Source organism: Seriola dumerili, unplaced genomic scaffold, assembly GCF_002260705.1.
Source record: "Seriola dumerili isolate Sdu_G_001 unplaced genomic scaffold, Sdu_1.0 BDQW01000025.1, whole genome shotgun sequence".
Taxonomy (NCBI): domain Eukaryota; kingdom Metazoa; phylum Chordata; class Actinopteri; order Carangiformes; family Carangidae; genus Seriola; species Seriola dumerili.
Window position 1 is genome coordinate 14,456,134 of NW_019174280.1, and position 19,048 is coordinate 14,475,181.

The window sequence follows — 19,048 nt, forward strand, 5'->3', positions numbered from 1 at the left end:
AACCACATAAAATACCAGAAAAATACATTTCACACAACTGAAAACAGGCCTGTTTTTGGCTCATGAAAAGAAGTTATACTGTATACAAGTTAAATACAGTAATTTGGACAGTGCTTAATTTAACTACAGTGAGATTCTGTCCTGACTATCCTGGTATTTAGTTTCAGCATGCCATGACATATTATTACATGTTTGAGATGATGAATGACAGCTACAAATGCTGCTGAACATCTGAAAAGAAAACTCAGAAAAATTCTATAATTTTCTTCGAAAAATGAAAAAGGTTCTGACCCGTGTGAAAGTCCTTTTGGCCTCCTGAGCGTTATGATTGTGATCAGGCAGATTGTGAGCAACACCCTGGGCATTTTCTACAACAGTGCTCAGGATCGACTTCAGGTGGTGAAACTGACGGAGAAGATCTACCACAACTCCACTCTGTTCCTGACTGCATGAGAAAAAGAGAGGGAAAAAAGTCAGAGCTATTATTTGTGAAGTGGCTGCGGATATCAGTTGGTTAAAATCCAACAGATTCTGCAACTGCTGTTAATCTGATGTGTTTCCATGTTTAAATGATTAAAAATTGTTTAATCAAATCTACTTCAGCCCAAAATTAACTCCCTGCCTCTCTAAACGCTGCTCAGCAGGACCAAAGACAAATACAGCAAAGGATTTTAAATTAGATGAATTAATCTACATCGCTCTCTGTCGTCTCCCCCTCCTTACCCGCTGGTGATCAGAGTCCTGACGTTCTCCCAGGCAGTCTTCACCAGGGTTACCTCCCTGAGAGCCTCCCCAGCCAGCTCACTGTCTCTCTGGGCCAGCTGGCTTCCCTTCTCCTCTAACCACTGTTGAGAGTGCTGCAGGGACTGGAGCTCATCCTCCAGCTGGACGAAGAAACGCAGCCTGGGAGAAGCAGATGCAAAAGAAAACAATGGGGATCACTAGCCTAATTCCAACATAATATATCTCATTTTTCAGGAGATCAGATTTAAATGGATTTGTCCGTCCATAGTTTGGCTTCATTCATTTACAGTATGTTTCTTGAGGAGTTTGGCATACAGTAGGTTTCACAGGATGCATCCGAAAGAGAAAAGAATGTATTCAACAATCTAATTTCGAGAACAACAAAGCTGGCATGGGTAGAGGAGAGGTGTAAAACTGCAGGTACACAAAAACAATAGCTCTATGATTTCATTCAAATATTTTCAGATATTTATTTCTCTTACAAATGCGCTTGTTAAAGAACAACAATAAAACATGCTCAGCTCATAAAAAAGTCCCTTTTTAGTGTTTTCATTGGACTGATAGTGATATTGGTTGTATCTTGATTATCAAGTTCATACCTGTTTTGAAAGGCCTGTACAGAGCTCTCTCTGACCCCCTCTTGCCTCGCTTCATCCTCCAGTTTCTTCAAATTCTTCATCATCTCCTCCCGCCTCTCCCTGAAGGAGCTCCACAGGGCGCTTAAAGCATCTGCCTCACTCTGCCTCCATCCCACGCCCCTCTGTACTTCCTCCAGAGCCATCGTGAGGGCCACTGCCTGTCCTCTGCAAGACGTCCTCCCCTGAGGATGGTTTGTGTCTCTGGAGCCCCGCAACTCTGCCCCACTCAAGTGCAGGTGTGCCTTGCTCAGCTGCCCGTCTAACCCGACTGCCTCAGCCTCAAGCCGGGCCACGTCTTTAGCCACTTCCCCTATTCCATAATGCAGCTCTTCAGCTTTGGCGCGATCCCAGCTCCCCCTTCCCTCCACGGCCTCATGAAGGCGGTGCACGGCCTTAGCTGCCGTTCCATGTTTTTCAAGGAAAGTCTTTAATTCAGTCAGGCACTCTTTACGGAGGAGCAAGAGACGCTGGGATTCTCTCAGGGGCTGTAGGCAGTCCTCCTTCCAGCCCTGGAGTTGCTGCTGGGCTTCCAGGGTGGAACAGCAAAGCAGGGAGGACTCCCTTTGATGGAGTGTCTCTCTCAGCGATGCATACGCCTGTAGTTGCATCTCATGCTCCTGCAATAAGACGGTTTAATTTGATGAATTAGTATGAGCTCTAACGGCAATCAATATAAACTTGCTTACTGTAACTGCTCTAATATACATAGTCTATAGAGAACATCATTAACAGCAAATTATTGATTTCTCACCTTCAGCTTAGTAATTGCAGCCTCAAGATCAGCAATATCAACCTGGGAAGAGCTTCTCAAGACAGACAGGAAGTTCTCACTCCTTTGGGTCAGAGTAAGCAGCGCCTGATCAAACAACTCCAGCTGTGACAACTGTGACTCCAGTAACTCAAACCTAAGGGAGAGGTGGAAGTTTAGAATATCAGAGTGATTAGTAATTTGCAGTGTAAAATTAAACAAGATGAACAACTTGGGGGGAAAAAAAGCTGATGAGAGTCCACTCATGCAGAGGTATACAGATGTAAATTATCTGTATAATAATGTATAAAAGCACAATTGCCTGTGAGATATGCTGCTCTTCACAGACGTCGATCTCTCCTGCAGCTGTGTGAGGTCATCACTGAGCTCTTGGATACGAGCTTCAGGTGCTGTGGGATACAGGCACAATCCAAGATTCGCAAGTCCCTGGAGAAGAACCTCATAAGACTGTGTCTCCCCCTGCATTTCCTGGACGGGTGAATAAATATTTAAAAAATTATGCAACGCAAAACTGCAGGAAACACAGTGTGTTACAGATGATGTAAAAGCAGAACTCAAAAAGGGCTGAAAAAGATACACACATTTAAAAGAAAGAGAACCGTCTATATGACAAGAAAAGGTGACGTGCAAACAAATCAGATAAACTCCTGAAAAGTGAAAGACAAATAAGGGAAAGTGAAATGATTTACTTGTATATTTTGTAGTTCATTCCTTAGCTTTACTTTGTCTGCAGAGAGCAGTTCAGTGTCTGGACAGCAAACAGACTCACACCTGTCCAGCCAGCTTTTCATGGATGAAGTCTCCTTTTCGAATCTGTAGACACAAAAGGTGACATGTATTCAAATCAAAGACAACTGATGCAACATCATCCTCAAAATGAACTGCACAAATGTTGATTTAACGATAAATGGATACCAGTAAACGGCCGATGATCTTAAAGTAACACACATGATCTTCAGCACACACACACACACACACACACACACACAGTGATACTGTCTGAGAGTTTTTTTTATTTTTTTTTATCTGACCATGGCTCAGTATCAATGACAGGGTCATAATGGGGCATCCGTATCTCGCCAGAGCACCAAGCTCTAAGTAATCCCTCATACATACACCTGCAGGGGAGGAGATGAGGTCGACTACAGGGAATCACAGAACCACACATACACACACCCAGCGGAGGTTCGGCGGCAGAAATACAAATCAGCTAATTTAAAAAAAGAGTCACTGACTGGGTACATAGTAAAGGCTTTAGCATGTTAAACAGTTACCACAGTGACTGGATTGTTTTTTTTTTCCCTCCTGAATAGTAGAAAGAATAAGAACCAATTGCTCCAGATAAGTCTATTGAAGTGAACAAAGAAAATGATAATAAAAGCATATTATTAGAACAGGAATTCAAAGGCTGACGGGGGGATAAACTGATTCAAAGACAAGATCTTGCTCCTCTACCTCACACTGAGTCAGGGAATGATTCGGGCAATAAAAGAGGAAATTGGCATAGAGGGGAGGATTCAGCAGAAAGAGCACATGCACAATCAAAAGAGAAATATCAGTGTTTATACAATCAAAAAGAATAAACGTGTGTGTGTGTGTGTGTGTGTCTCGAGACCCAGGCTGACAGGGAAAACAGTCAGCAAAAAAAGAGAGTATAACAGTAATAAACTCCTCCAGCAGTCAGTATATGCTCAAAAATGTTTCTTATAAAACCTGTCCATATTTCTATTTCCATATTCCCTGTGTTTGTTTGAAGTGAAAAACACCTGAAATACTCAAACCAAACCACCTCTAGGTGTTGAAGAGATACACACACACACCAGAACAACACTATCAGCCAGGCAAGGAATCACAGCAGCTTGCAATGCATCCTGGATAAAATTTGAAGTCAGCTCATGATGAGTAAACAGAGGCATTTTCACACACTAACAGAGAAACAGTGACTGCTGTGACTTTTTCTTGTTATTCTGTTCTGTCAACAGATGTGATCTCTGAAAAGCTGGAAAGGATGGTTCAAGCCCGGGTATTCAATATGGCAAAACATTCAGCACGTTGGTAAGTAAGGTTGGAATATTAAGCTTCACAGGGTGTATGAGGCAAAGACAGGCTGATGTTCAGGCACATATTACTGTTTATTGTACCTTTGCCACAGTGCTAGAAGGCTCTCCAATGTAGCTTGCTTTTCTGCAGCCATTCCCAGAAACTCTCCCTGTTGCTTCTGGAGGTTAGCCACCTCGTCCTCCAGCTGGCTGCCCTCTCCAAGCCTCTTCATGGTCGAACACAAAGCCATCAGCCTGGGCTTCAGCTGCTCAACAGCCTGGCAGGACTCCTGGAGGACACAGAAATGTATTTGTCATCATCTCAGCAGAGGATGTTAAACCACAATGGCTACAAAGTAAACTCTTGAACTTAAGGTATGCTGAAAAGATAACCACCACTGCGCCACTGTGCTAAATTACAGAATGCACAATGTCATAATGTTGATTACAGCAAAAACTAAACTAAACTAAACCGAAAGAATACAAACATTGTTGAGACTTCACAATTTATCATATAAAGCTTAGTACTGATGTTAGTAGATTAGATGATAATAAGTTAGGCATTGTCTGTATTTTGTCTCACCATGTGATTCTGGAGGATTTTGTAGGTCTCAGATGATGACGAACAGTGCGTGATTGGACAGTCAAGCTTCTCTTTAATATCACTCATTGTTTTCTTGACCTGACAATGACAAAAACTTCAGTTATTCAAAAATGAAAAAAACGCTTTCTACACCAAAGATTGATGAGGCCTCAAACACGTACTTAAAAGCAATTAGAGCTTGGAATCCCTTATGTAACTTTTATGTTTGCTTACTTAAGTGTTTCTAAATACCTGTTCAAGGTTATCATTGTATCTCTGCCTGTAGGAGGCGCTCTGGTTGAGCTGTCCTCCCAGCTGCTCTACTCTCCCCTTCAGCTCTTCCCAGTAGCGCCTCATCTGGGTAAGTCCTGCCCGGATACGTCCAGCCTCTCCAGGGGTCACAAACCTTGATAGGGCCTCACAGTCCGCCTCCATGTGGACCAGGGCTGCCCTTCTCTCCTCTAAACCCTTCCCCACCTCCTGTAGAGATGCAACAACAACAACAACAAAAAATGTTTTTTCGCAAGGAAAAGTATGTGGGTAAGAATACAATAAACAAAAGAGAACAAGAGATAGTAGGAGAAAACAAACATATTTTTCTAGCGTCTTTATTTCCCAGTTGAAGTGATACTTTTAACCTTCAATGAATTATTTATCTGTCAAAGAGAGAGTACTGTCTGTGAGGTTCATTGGGGTCTATAAAAATTTCAGCCAAAAAAGTTGGGCAGAAAATAAAACTGACTGCGATGTATCTGGGGGCAAATGTTTTGAAGCTTACAACAAATCAAATGGCTGCCTCGGGATGTTGCAAAGTCCCGTTATCCCAAATTTTTTTCCCAGATTTTCTCTAGACCTCTATGACATTGACAAGGCTGAGGCCTGGCTGGGCAAGATTATATTTTCTTCAATATGATCAATTTATTTTCTATATGCTCGTCTTTGCTGAAGCACTGACCCAATTTTCCCCTGGGGTTAGATTAAAATTTCATCTTATTTCATCTTAATCTTAATAACCCTGAGGGCCACACTGATACTGTACACTACAGACACAAGTCCAGGGAGCAATTTTGACTCATTTCACTCGGAGCTATGAAAAAAAATTGTGGACGATGAAAATGTATTTGTGAATATCAGAGGATTATTGAAGGACTGTAAAAATTGTCACTGCAGCATGCAGTTAATGTTCTGTCAGAGACTTGTCTTACCTCCGAAGGGGGCTGACATGAAATTGGAAAAAATGCCATGTGATAAAAAAACATGTTACAGAAGAAAATGCTATAATAGAAGGTGAGACATGACATACCTCCACTCTGCTGATGTTTTTGTCTAAAGGATCCGGGGAGGAGAGGTTGCTGATGGCCTCAAGCTCTTTCTCTTTCTCATTGATCCAAGAGGAGAGGGTCTCTGATTCACTGCTGAAGCGCTCCCACCACACACACATCATCTCCAGCTGGACAACACTGGAAGACATCACATTAGGAAAGATTCATTTAGTCAAATATACTGTATGCATATCTAGGAATGAGAACTAACAAGCACATGCTGGCATATGTTTGCAAACAGCAGGTCAAACACCACAGAGACGCCACATGACAGTTAAATATAATCTTACTCTAATAGTGTACCAAATATTTTTCCAGACCCTTGTCTGTACTGGTACTTCCAATTAAATAAAATGGCTTATCCAAAAAGCAAAAGTATGATTTTTGCTCTCAATTTGTATGAAATTACAATGACAGATCTGCAATTTTGCTGTTAAACTAAAAGCCCTGTGTGGTGAAAAGTACCTTTTTACTTGATTTTTTTCTCATATATGGCTTTAGTAATTCAAACGGATGGGGAGTTGAGGTGAAAATAAGTTTTTTTCCTTTATTTTACCAGGAAGTCCCATTTAGAGAAAAAGATCTCTTTGACAAGAGAGACCTGGCCAAGATGGCAGCCATTTTCAATGGATATGAATGTATCCAATTTTAGATCTTTCTGCATATTATTATTATTATTATTATTATTATTAGACAGTTATACTCACTTCTTGTTGAGGTGGTCTTGAAGTTGTGTGACTGCTTCTCTGGTCGACTGGGCCTGCTCCAGAAGAAGAGTCTGATTCTTTGGACCAAGCTGAATATCTGCTGCCTTCTCCAAGAGCAGATCTGCTCGCACACAACATTCCTCAACCCTCATGAGGAGCCCCTGCAGACAGAAATGGAGCCAATATATTGTATAAGCAAATGTGGAGTACTTAGCAGGACCGGTTCTAGACTGCTTTGATTGGGGGGGGGGGCATTAAGAGAGATGAAGAGATTTTATTGCTGCTCTGTCTGAACACAGTTAATGTTGCCGTTTTCTTCATCACAGTGTCTAACTACCTGCTGTACATTTAAACTTACACAAGTTCTGCTTCAGCACTCAGAGCTTTCTGCTCCTCTTAACACATTCATTCAGCTGTGGTTGACATGCTACTCAGACGCTAGTTACTTTAGCTTAGCAGTTAGCGCTAGCTTCTCTCTCTCGCTCGGTGTGTCTTGATCCAACAGATGAACTTTTCCATCAGAGTGTAGTGTTGTTGTAACTTCAGTGTAGAGGATTGTGATGTTTATTACGTCTTCAGCGATGTCTACTGTCTTACCTTCGACACATGGCTCAGCTCGCTAACTGGAGCTACCCTAGTCTGTGACGGTCTGTGTACACAGCAGCCTTCAGCGTGATAGGCTATTACTCGTGACGTGTAACCAATCAGGTGGTTCAGTGGGCGGAACATTGCTCGAGACCTCGGAGTGCTGGCTACAGACTAGACACAGGCGGCTGCATCCGAGCCAAAGTAACGCATTTTTAAATCGGTTGTAGTTTAAAATACCAATAATCGGAAAATTCAGGATGATTTGATGGGGCAGTTTGGTGGGGCATAGACCCCCCAGTGCCCATGCCAAGAGCCGGGCCCGGTACAAAGCATATGCATGTATGCAAGTACAGTCACAAACACACACCTTATTGTGCTCCAGTTCAGTCCTCAGGCTGTCCAGGCTGTTGAAAATGAGTTCTTTGTGTAGCTCGTTGTTGGTATTGCTGATAAACCTCCAAACTGTTTCTCTCTCTGTTTCAAAGTTCTGCCAGGAGCTCAGAGTGGCCTTGAGATGGTGAAGAAACAAAAGAATGGGTAAAGTTTCATAAAGAAAATATTGCCTGCACACACAGTGTGGGTACTGGGGCTGTAAAGTGTTATTCAACATATGAAACTTAGACATTGGCTCTTGGCAAGAAGAGGAATTAAGTTTGATGCTGAACTCTCAACGTTTCTTCTAGACTGGTATGTAACGATAGAAAAATTTACAAATAGCTCCTTTAACTTAACTCAGTTTTATCCCACTAAATTTTCTAGGAGATGTTCATTCATTCACATTGGGGTTATATTATAAAGTTTGAAATGTTAATTTACAGTGTGAGGAAGGCCTCAGGAAACTGATTCATGTAAAATGAAATAACAAAATGCCATCAATCTCTCCTTATATACTTATTAAACATTGTGGTAATATGGTCAGTCTCAAATGAAATCTGTCCTTTGATTCAAAGGGACAGACACCAAAAACCTTAAAACTAATCTATGATGTTTTGGAGTGTTGTTTTATGATGGTTTTCCACCATTCCGCATTTGAAAATGAACTCATTCATTTCAGGTATCTTAAACATATTCCTGCAGAATCATGTTAAGTTTCTGATCAATTAAAGGACAATGATAAAAGTGCATAAACAAATCCCAGAACAACAGACACAAACAAAATTCACATACCACATGATTTGGTTCATGTTCAATACAGACCAATCAATGATCACTGCAGGGGTGTGTGTGAATGATCAATGACACTCACACTTGCAAACATTAGCACACTGATGTGAGAGAAATCCAGCCTCAGTCTACCTGCAGGTTGTGCTCTTTTGCCTCTAATTTGCGGTCAACCTCTCTGAGAGTTCCCTCCAGTTCCTGTAGGTACTGACTGAGCTCCTCCCCTTTCTGCAGCTGGCGGCAGTGGGAAACCAGAAGCTCTGCCTCTCTCCTGTTAGCATGCAGGCGCTTAAGGTGTTGCTGTAAAACACACACAGACAAGAAAACATGTCAGATGACGTGATCTAATCATATTTTGTGAGGTGTCTTGATATTTCACCTATGGGTGGTGAGGAACATGCAAACTCCACACAGAAAGGCCCCAGGCCCAGAGTTTGAACCCAGAACCTTCTTGCTATTAGGCGACTGCTTACCACTCATTCAAACCAACCATAATGTAAACCAAAACTAATTCCTTTAATTTTTTATTGAACAGTAATATATATATTTATATATATTCTTCAATAAAATGCCTCATAAGATGTAGATAAAAGACATTTTGATACAGAATTTGAATTGTTAAACATGTTGCACGTGTTCACTCTCCCACTTCTACACACACCTGGTGAATAAGGTAAAGTTGTTTGGCCTCTTCCAGGCCTGCAGCGTCAAGGATCCTGCTGGTCTGCTCCTCGGCCTCACTTTGCGCTCTCAGAACCTCCTCCAGAGTACCACGCACCTCCTCCCTCAGCTCCTCATACTGGAACATGGCAGAGCCCTCTTCACCCCACTGTGAATGAACGTGGAAGAGGATCAGACAACTGGGATTTCATTGAAAAAAACACAAGGATGGAAACATTTTTAACTCTAAGAATATCTTGGAATACCTGACAGAGCGAAGAAAAGAGTGCCCGCAGGTCAGTTGAGAGTTTGGCCAGGGCTGTTCTCTGTCTCTGGACCTCCAGTTCAGAGCTAACTTCAGACAGCCCAGCAAGGAGGCGTTTAAGCCACAATAAGCTCTCCTCGCGGGCATCTACTGCTTCCTGCAGTGCCTGAAAATAGTGGAAGCACAAAAAAGAGAATGCAGGTTTACTGAAGTCAAGCTGTACTGACTCATAACTCTGTGCCGACAGCAGCAAACGCAGTTTACTGGCTCACCTGAACAGCAGCATTCACTTGCTCCTGGTGGCTGGAATTTCTTGCAGTCTCTCTCAAGAGCCTCACCTGCCTCCTCTGAGATGAGACCCAATCAGAAAGTTCACAGAACCTAGAAAAAGGAACAACTACTTTGAACCCACTTCGGTGCTGAAAAAGTAAGACTTAAAGATGTTTAAGATGCTGTAAGGACTCTGAGTTTTTGTCAACCTTTACCTCTCATTCCACTCTTTCCATTTATCAGGGTTCTGCTCCAGTTTGAGGTGGGTGCTCTTAATTTGTTCTGTAACCTCTTCCACAGCCCTTTTGGTGGAGTCGAGCGTTCGATAAGCCGGGTCGTTGTCAGGTAACTTGTGACACAGATCCTCCATGTTTCTAATCCTCTTCTCACACAAAGTCAGAGGTTTGCGTTCTCTGAAGAAAGTCTTGAGATAAGAAAGAAGGAAATGTTAAAACTTGAAAGGCTCCAGAATGGTGAGGATAGCGACGGTAAGTGATTTTTATCTTTCTCTCACTCTTGGTTTAATCTCTTTTAAGTTTCTACCAAATCCGAGAGGCTCACTCTGTGTTCTTTGATCACTCGCTCACTGGTGCAGGTGCCAGAGAGGGCTCGCATTTCTCTGTCCAGCTCTGCTCTGCAATCTTGTAGGATCACAGCCACTCGACTTCGCTCCACCTCCACCTTCAGACGGAGCAGGTGAGATGGGGATTCGCCCTGGATGTCCTGTGGAAAAGACAGAGAAGACACAGAATATAAGACACATGGTAGACAAGACATGTTGTATAATATACATGAGTTTTGGTCTCATACTGTATCATCCCTGAAAATGTCAGAGACTAAATATCCTATAGAGAGACTGTGAGTAAACACTGAGAGGGTTGCATTTTAATCTAACTAGTATAGGTTAATTGGAAAACAGACTGGAGGACACTCTATCAAAGCCAAAGGTCCTCCTGGTTAAGTTAATGAAGTATCGGCTATGTGCCTCAAGAGATGTGCAGTAATTAGTGAGAGTGTTAAAGCATGGTGACCTCTGACCTTCCAATGTTTGTGCAGCCTGCGGACAGTCTCTTGCAGCCCCTGTTGTTCCTCCTGTGGAAGGATGTCAGTCAGCTCATCACACGCCTTCAAGAACACACTCAGCAGCCGCTGATCCAGTTGGCTGAAAAAATCCTGCATTACAAAAAGGCAAGACTGAAGTGAGAGAAGCAGGAGACCAAATAAAATAGAGTAAAGGTTAATACTGTGCGCCCTTCCACTACTCCACAAAAATACAAATTTAGGTAGTAGTAATGTGTCTCCAAATGAATTGTATCCCTTGTGTACCTCCTCTATGGCAGAAGATTACAGGTTTGATCTTACAGCATGTTTCTTCAGTAGTTCCTCAGCGTCTCCAGTCTCTCTCAAACAGCCCTGAGCTTTCTTCAGCACCCTCTCCAGCTCTTGTCGCGATTCCTCGAACCTCCTCCTCAGGCAGTTGTTAGCCTCTTCCTGCCTTCTCCATTCCCCAACCTCCTTCAGCAAAGCCTGAGAGGAGGGACAATAGGAAGTGGTGATTGTAATTGGTCTCCTCGGTAATATTGTGTAATTACATTATTTGTCTAACATGAAGCAATGGAATAATGAGTCCAATGAGTCCAATGTGCAGTGTTGCCTCCTGGGTGTTTCAATGCTCATGTAATCTCATTAATGTAATCAGTGTTGTGGGTAATGCAGTCACTGTGTGGCATTCTGGTATGTGTAGGTAGACACACATGTATAGTGCTCACCTGTGCCGAGACCTGTATTTCAGCCACTCTCTTTTGCAGCAGTGACAAGTCAAAGTTTCGGAGCACCTTACTGGTAGAGAGCGTCCTCTGCAGGGTGTAATGGTTCCTCTCAATCACTGATAGACATCGTTTACAGCTTTGCTGCTGGTTTAACAAATCCTAGAGAAATTGTGGAAACAACGGTGAAACAAATATGTTACGCTTTTCCACTCCCATTAGTTTTTCTTGACAAAAATGTATATTAATAACAGGTTGTAAAGGCAAAGATGAATATTTTTTATGACCAGGAAAGAGTAGTGAAGGTGACAGAACAGACACAAGAATCAGGCTCATTTTCCATTCCTTTTGAAGACAGAATTTTCAACCACCATTTTTATTCACAAGTGGCATGAGATGGACAGACTTTAAACAAATCCCCAGTCAAATCCCCAGTTTAATCAAATGATTTAAACCACTTATTTGACAGTGAAAATGATGGTCAGCAGACCTGAAATATCCATCATCAAACCATATTCGAGTTCTAGCTGTGTGCACAAGTCCAAAATGATGGCCAAAACTACTACGATAAGAAAAGGCTTCGACTTGGCAATCATTTAAGTTAAATCCTTGCATTGCTATCATAGCTGACCTGCCACTTTTGTTTGTGCTGGGTCTGGACCTGTGAGTCTGGGTCTCTTGCAGCGGAAGTGATGTGACTGGCCCGCTCCAGGGCTTGGTAAAAAGCAGTAATGTGTTTCTCCATCTCCTCTAACAGCGGCAGAAGTACATGACACTCTCTCACTAGGGAGGGACATCGCTCTCTGACCTGGAGACAAATAAGAGAGGTCAAATTAAACAGTGACACAGAAAGTGACAATGGGGTGTAATTAGGATATTTAAGTCTTACTAAAGAGGTGTGTTGCTTTCAACAACAGACTTGAAATGGATTTCACGCTACTTCTCATGTTTTGGCCTTAAATGATACCTACCTTACTCAGCTGACTTTTGGCTGTTGCCACAGTTGCCATGACCCTGGCAGTCTCATCCTGTGGTGCGTCCTTAGCGAGGAGCTGAGCACTGCGGGCGGCCAACTTGTATTGTGTCTCCATGGCAACAACCTTTTGCTTGGTATTCTGAGATGAGAGGGGTCATTCTTAAACGGAATGCACTTTCATCAAAACTGCTTTTGGCAATAGAAACTATAAGTCACACAGTTATTTTGTCTGCAGCTCTGACTTCAAAGCTGCTGTGTGTTTTTAGTAACTCTATCACCATTTTAATAAATAACGGATTAACCTGATTAAAGTTTGTTTTCCTCACCTCCACATCCTGCAGAAAGCCTCTAACATTGAGGAAAGACACTTGAACGGGAGCGTTGAGCTTGGCTTCTGCTGAGTCGAGCAGCTCTTTCAGAGTCGACACAGCCTTCAAATGGTCTTTTCTCCACTTCTCCAACTCATCTGCTCTGGCGTACTGCAGCAAAAGAAAGATGATAAAGAGTAAGGGATTAATTTTATTGAGAAATGTAAACCAAAATGAAAAAAAGTCTTAAACTTTCCTGTACGTGAAATCAGTCTAATACCATTTGCCCCATTTCTGCTTTTTGCCAGACATGCAGTATTTTTAGTTATGTTATTTTTAGTGTTTGTTACTTGTTTGACTTTGAGGAAGAGGTCTCTCCATCGTCCATTCAAAAGAAGTAGCTGTTGCTTGAGGTCTAGTGACACGGTCTCATCGCACGTCTCAATGAGGAAATTCCCAGCGTCGTTCATGGCTGCATGTTGATCCATCCAGTGGCTGAGATTCCTGAAAAACTCCTGGAAGAGCGACAGACTCATTAAAAAGACAGAAAGAAACAGAGACACAAAGAAATTAAGAGAAACAAAGAACAAAACAAAGACTTGAGTGTCAAAGAAAGAAACAAAGACAGCTAATCAAAAAAGAAACAAAGAAGGGGATTGAAAGAAAGGACAATAAAAAAACTGGGGTAATTAGCTGTCTAATCCTTGGTGGGGATGTGAATCTGAGGTAACCATGGTAATACGACAACTGGAATATCCTTGGTGGCTTGTTGTAAGTCAAGGAGATCATTTGATACATGAGTGGAGACTGTTAATAGAATTCCGCTCAGAAAACTAAATGCTTGAAATTGGGCTGACGATTGTTACTACTCTGAGGCTTTTGAGTCCATCAAACAAAGGCATGTATGAGGGGACTCTTAAACTGTGTACAGGAAAAAAAAAAACTTTGAGTATATGATGGGAATTCCTACAATATCAGGAGGCACTCCCATACCCTTTTAGTGTTTTCAGGCTGGCTTAGGGCTTCCTCTCCATCCTCCAGCCAGGCCTGTAAGGAGGCCACAGTGGAGCTGTACCTCTCCCAGTTGGACAGCACCTCCTCCAGCATGCTCCTCACACTGCGCACCTCCATGGACAGACTCCTCCACTGAGTCACCACCTCCCGCATGAACCTGCGCACCCCCATCTCGCCCTCGTCCACTAGAGGAGAGATATGTCAACTTAAACAACAATGACAGGAACAGGAATATTTCAAAAACCAGACCTATTGCTGGAACCGCTATATCCATTCAGTCCACTCAGGAGTTTGGCATCTAAAGCTTTAATTGGTCTGGTATGACCAGTAGCTAAAAAACTTTACATACATATTGCTGTGTAACTGTTATTATTGAGTCCATAAATTGACTTGTGAACTATTGTGAACTATATAAACTTGCCACTTGTGACCGCTGCTTGGCAAAAGTCACATAGCCTCACTTTAAGGCACAGGACAGATGGTGCATACAGTATTCATAGAAACACCAGATGAAGAACACATTGAGGCTGATGGAGCTACACGCTTTCGCAGTCAAATCTCTGACCCCAAAAACTCACTAGAAGGAGATGTATTATCTTTGCTTGTGTGTTTCATTCCCTTGGTACGAACTCTCCAGTCTCAAAAGTCCTGTACCACAAACTACTATGAGCCAGTTTCAAACAGACATTAATCAACTAGTGCAATGCCTTAAAATGGCAGATAAATTACGTATCAGTTCCCCTCTCCTCCTGCCTTTCCTCCGTTTGCTATTACCTGAAACTGAGCATTTAAATACACCCAAATGAGCTCTCATCCAGCCATTCAGAGCCATTCAACTACCAGCAGGGCTCAAGCATGTGTGGTAGTCGGGGGGTGGGGGGCATTTAATTTGCAGGATCGACCAATCAAGCTTCAGATGTCCTGATTTCTTGCCACACCTCACTTCTCTGCTCTGCTCTGCATACCCTAAAGCAGCACGACCCTGAAACCACCAAGCTAGCTCAGTTTGCGCCCAGAGACGTGCAGAAGTGGAGCAGCCCCTAACTAGCAAATGGGGTCGTATTCCCCACTGAGAGCTGAGAGTGAAGGAACCTCATTTAGCTGTAGCCTGCAGACTCTCCCCTTCTACCGAGCTGTAAAACCAGACAGGGGCAGACTGAGCAGCTGGAAGAGAAAGCCTCATTGGTTCCTGAGCTGTTGACAGTGGAAGATAAAGTTGAGATATGGCGTACAATGATGAGATACTGTCTGAGAGCACACTTTGGAGGAATCCAGTCAAATTCAGATAAAAAACAACATTCAAAGGACAACAATGTAATTAGTGTTAGGCAATATGATGATAACGATTGTGTGAACCATCTGTGATTTTGTCCATTTACACTGAGATATGTATCCATTTAATATTTCTGAATGTATTAGACCATTGTGGGCAATCTTCCTAATCAATGAGTTGGACTGCTTTATTGCAATATGGGAATTTTATGTGATTTTGACATCAATACATTAAAGAGCACTTATTTGTCAGGTATTTAATTTGTTGGCTTTTTAATCAATAAACAAGATTTTCCAGTTTCCAGAGCATTTGCTGTATCACAAGATAGCGATATCACGATATAAAATCCATATCAGTGGCTCTTAAGTGCAATTAATTACCAATAATAATAACAACATAATAACAGCCTGAATTGAGAAATGTTGTTGCTTAAGCAAAACATCTGTAAATATAAACTGAGTCAGTATATTGTCGGTATATTAAAAGGTAGAGGGTATATTAAGAGTTACCTTTAATGATGGGTTATTCTGTATACTAAATATCAAATCTTAAATATACTATTCATATTTTATCTACTCACCTGAGCTGTCAGCGTTGACATAGACCTCAGCAGACTGTTTCAGGGACTGGAACAAGGCCTCGTAATTTTCAAAGAAATGTTGCTTCTCCACAAATGACTGATAAAAATACAGGTGAATAAGAAACTATTGCAACATGAACTGACAATAATGACAGCAACATCATAATGGATATACAGCAATAAAGCTAACGGATACAATGTGGCAAGAAATAAGTTTATAACCTTATGATTTTTATCTAATAATATTGTAAAATTAAACTTTAAATAAACATACATTTCTTAACTTTCAAAGTATGCAAAGTAACCCTGAAGAGAAGATTAACATTACAGCACATCATGTACAGAGCGACTGAGCTTACAACATAGTTGTGGAGCATCAGTTCCACAGACTCTTGTCGGCCATATTTGATGATCCATGATTTGAGCTTGGTCTCAGCTAGAGTGAGGAAAGCCTGCATGTGGTGTTTGTTCTCCAAGAATTCCATCTTAGCCAGGTGGATGCTAGAAGATGTAGAGACAAAGTTCATCCTAAAAAAAAAGACAAAGTTTACAAGAGATATCAGACCCACAGCTTGACCCCCACATTCTGCTTTTTCAAGGAAAAAACCCTGCCAAGCGAGGTGGTTATTATATATCCAATAATGGGTCCCCGACATCAAACATTACTAAATTACAAAATTAAATTAAAAAAATAAAACAATAACTTGTCCCAGTTTTCATATTCTGAGATATAATTTTTAGCCTTCCCCACCTCTCAGCCATGTCTTGGAGTTGGTCTGGGGGAACAGGGACTCCATCAACACTTCTGTCCTTATGGATCCTCTGAAAGACCTGCTGGTGACTTTCCAGGCTCTTCAACACATCCTGCAACGTGTTAAGACATACAGCAAAAACCATGTGAAGAACAAATATATTTTCTGATTAGAAAGCATTAGATCAAAATGCGGCACTGCTCATACTAGCGAGTACATTTTCAACTATAATAGTAGCAGAGCAGGCTGCTGCCTCTCCATCCAGCACCTTTTTTTGCCCTTTGAGATTTGCATACCCTGCAAGGTGATTTGCATCTTCTCCATATCACTCCATGCTCACCTTGTGCTGCTCCAGAGCTCTGTGGACAGTGTTAGCTGTCACGTCATGTGCTTGATGGATGATGATCTCTTGTCGCAGGGCTCCTTCAGCCTCGTGCAGCCACGCCCCCACCATGTTGAGGGGCGCCGGGAGCGACCTGTCCAGCTGCAGATGCCAGTCCAGGAGCTGATATGTAAGACAAACAGAGAAACACTATGAGCAGATTGTGATTCTCCAGATCAATTCGTGGTGGTACACATGGTTTGGCATCCTGATTAAAGCATAAAAAGTTAAAATACATTAATTACAGATAAATCAGACACAATGTAAACTGGTGATCACATGCTGACAATAAACAGACTGTAAAGCATATTTGATGGATTGCTTTTGTTTCATCAATTTATTAATTATTATTATTAATTATTATTATTAATAAGTAGGAGACACAGAGTATAAAGAATAAACAAAAATGTTTTAACAGTTCTCAAGTCAGCTCAGTCTGGTAGACTACACACTGTGACCCTGGGACTCTGAATCTCACATAACAACAACAATGTCTCACGCGTTTAATGTGTTCTTTAGGATATTTTTTAAACTCTCCACTGACTGACAGTGGCTTTGCGTGTTTGTTTTTTTTCTATCATCCCATTAGTGAGACAAGAAAGAACAGAACAAAAGAAATAATAGACTAAGATCCAAGTAAGAGTCATCATTTATAAATTGCTGATTCTATAGAAGAGGCTGATGGCGCATCCTTCTTCTCTCACCCTATTGGAGACCCTTTCCCAGGCTTGTTTGACCAGAGCCTGATCCACAGTCAGTATCCCATCTCTCTGAGTGGACTGCAGAGCTCCCTCCACCTGGTTCCTCCTCATCTCCAACTGCACACGTAGACTCTTGAACAACTGAAAAAACACATGACGTGAAATTTGTTCACACGGCTCACACATCTCTGTTTCTTGTGAAAGTATGTGTAAAAATATTCAAGTTAAAGAATAGAGACATCAGAACAAGCGCTCTCTCAGGGGTCACGCCCTCCTCCCATTGGTATCTAATCAGACGCTCATGAAAATTTGTGGCTAATTGCCTCTGAATGCCGTGTCTCTTTCTGGCTTCAGATTCTCCGACTCTTCTGAATAATGCGCAAGGAAAATGGGAATATCCCACATGGTGCGGAATATGGAATGTATCCCGAGGCTTGGTGAAATAAGCCAGATTGACTGAAAATATGACGGCTGCCGTCTGATCCCCACAGTGTAGCGCCACTGATTAAGCTAATAATAGGAGCGTCTGTGCCCAGTTTAAACTGCACACACACCCAGACACACAGACACTAACCTGGTACTGTTGAGCGAGATTGCCCTCGGTCTCCTGAGCCTGTATTGCATCTCTCTCCAGCTGGTCGAGCCACATTTTGAGCTCCCTCAGGCTCTTTCGCTGCTCTCTCTAGGAGGTGGGGACAGAGGAGGGGTGATGGGGTGACAGAAGCGTGGAAAGATGGACACGGACATTGGGAAGTGCAAAGGCGAAATGAGAAACAAATACAATAAAAGGAGGAGAGGGTGTAAGGGAAAAGAGAGAGGGGGGGAGAAGATGGAGAGTAACAGTAATTAACCAGAGAGATGTTTGAGGGATTGATGAAAGGATGGAGGGAGGAAGAGGGTGAAAGAGGGGGCAAAGCATGTACTGTTAAACATGTGTTCTCCTAATCCCCAGTGTCTCCCTGTAGGACAAAATGTCAAAAACCCACAGCTGCCAAAAACACTCAGCTTAAACAGGGTACTGTATCTAAGACCCCCTACTAACATTTCATTGGATTTTAAGTAACCATGACGATAATACCATGCCACTCAAAAGCTTGTGTGATTGTCTATTCAGTTTCAGCGCTGTTCAGTCTGTCCGGTTTTTTCACTTCACATTGGTTCATGTAGGAAGCCCAAACTTAATTCTTTATGACAGCTCAAGATGTAAAAAGAATAATTAATTCTAAAGAGAAATAGTTTATTGTCTGTCATACTGTACTCAACACAACTTCTGCATATATATATATATATATATATATATATTTCTACCAGTGCTTCAGCTGTTGTTTATTTCATAAAATAAAACTTTTGTTGTTTTTATGTGAAAACACAAACACAAACAATATCCAATTGACCTTCTTTCAGTGAAAGAGAACATTCGGGAGCGAGTTAACAAGAACTGTCAACAAAGAACAAAGCAGGTGCGAAACACAACAACCACAAAGAGCCTAATCAGCGCTGTAAGACAACAAAACACAGTGTGACACAGAGAGCAAGTGGTTGGCGCGGCT

The 19,048-nt window shown here is 42.0% G+C and overlaps 1 protein-coding gene across 1 annotated transcript in view; it reads right to left on the reverse strand.

Annotated features, from left to right (window-relative positions):
- Positions 1-19,048, reverse strand: part of LOC111236785 (nesprin-1-like) — a 126,091-nt gene that overhangs the window by 88,218 nt on the left and 18,825 nt on the right. Inside the window, exons 9-40 of the mRNA XM_022765644.1 lie at positions 18,073-18,180; positions 17,502-17,639; positions 16,756-16,920; positions 16,415-16,527; positions 16,023-16,191; positions 15,664-15,760; positions 13,790-13,995; positions 13,147-13,311; positions 12,815-12,967; positions 12,484-12,627; positions 12,144-12,320; positions 11,516-11,674; positions 11,109-11,273; positions 10,785-10,919; positions 10,308-10,469; positions 9,962-10,170; positions 9,749-9,857; positions 9,478-9,642; positions 9,213-9,380; positions 8,687-8,851; positions 7,758-7,898; positions 6,803-6,963; positions 6,077-6,233; positions 5,026-5,253; positions 4,774-4,872; positions 4,293-4,480; positions 2,841-2,964; positions 2,453-2,619; positions 2,134-2,287; positions 1,344-1,999; positions 724-903; positions 292-445 (exon numbers count right to left, since the gene is read on the reverse strand). Coding sequence (XP_022621365.1) covers positions 292-445; positions 724-903; positions 1,344-1,999; positions 2,134-2,287; positions 2,453-2,619; positions 2,841-2,964; positions 4,293-4,480; positions 4,774-4,872; positions 5,026-5,253; positions 6,077-6,233; positions 6,803-6,963; positions 7,758-7,898; positions 8,687-8,851; positions 9,213-9,380; positions 9,478-9,642; positions 9,749-9,857; positions 9,962-10,170; positions 10,308-10,469; positions 10,785-10,919; positions 11,109-11,273; positions 11,516-11,674; positions 12,144-12,320; positions 12,484-12,627; positions 12,815-12,967; positions 13,147-13,311; positions 13,790-13,995; positions 15,664-15,760; positions 16,023-16,191; positions 16,415-16,527; positions 16,756-16,920; positions 17,502-17,639; positions 18,073-18,180 — 5,481 coding nt within the window. The remainder of the gene's footprint in view (positions 1-291; positions 446-723; positions 904-1,343; positions 2,000-2,133; positions 2,288-2,452; positions 2,620-2,840; positions 2,965-4,292; positions 4,481-4,773; positions 4,873-5,025; positions 5,254-6,076; positions 6,234-6,802; positions 6,964-7,757; positions 7,899-8,686; positions 8,852-9,212; positions 9,381-9,477; positions 9,643-9,748; positions 9,858-9,961; positions 10,171-10,307; positions 10,470-10,784; positions 10,920-11,108; positions 11,274-11,515; positions 11,675-12,143; positions 12,321-12,483; positions 12,628-12,814; positions 12,968-13,146; positions 13,312-13,789; positions 13,996-15,663; positions 15,761-16,022; positions 16,192-16,414; positions 16,528-16,755; positions 16,921-17,501; positions 17,640-18,072; positions 18,181-19,048) is intronic.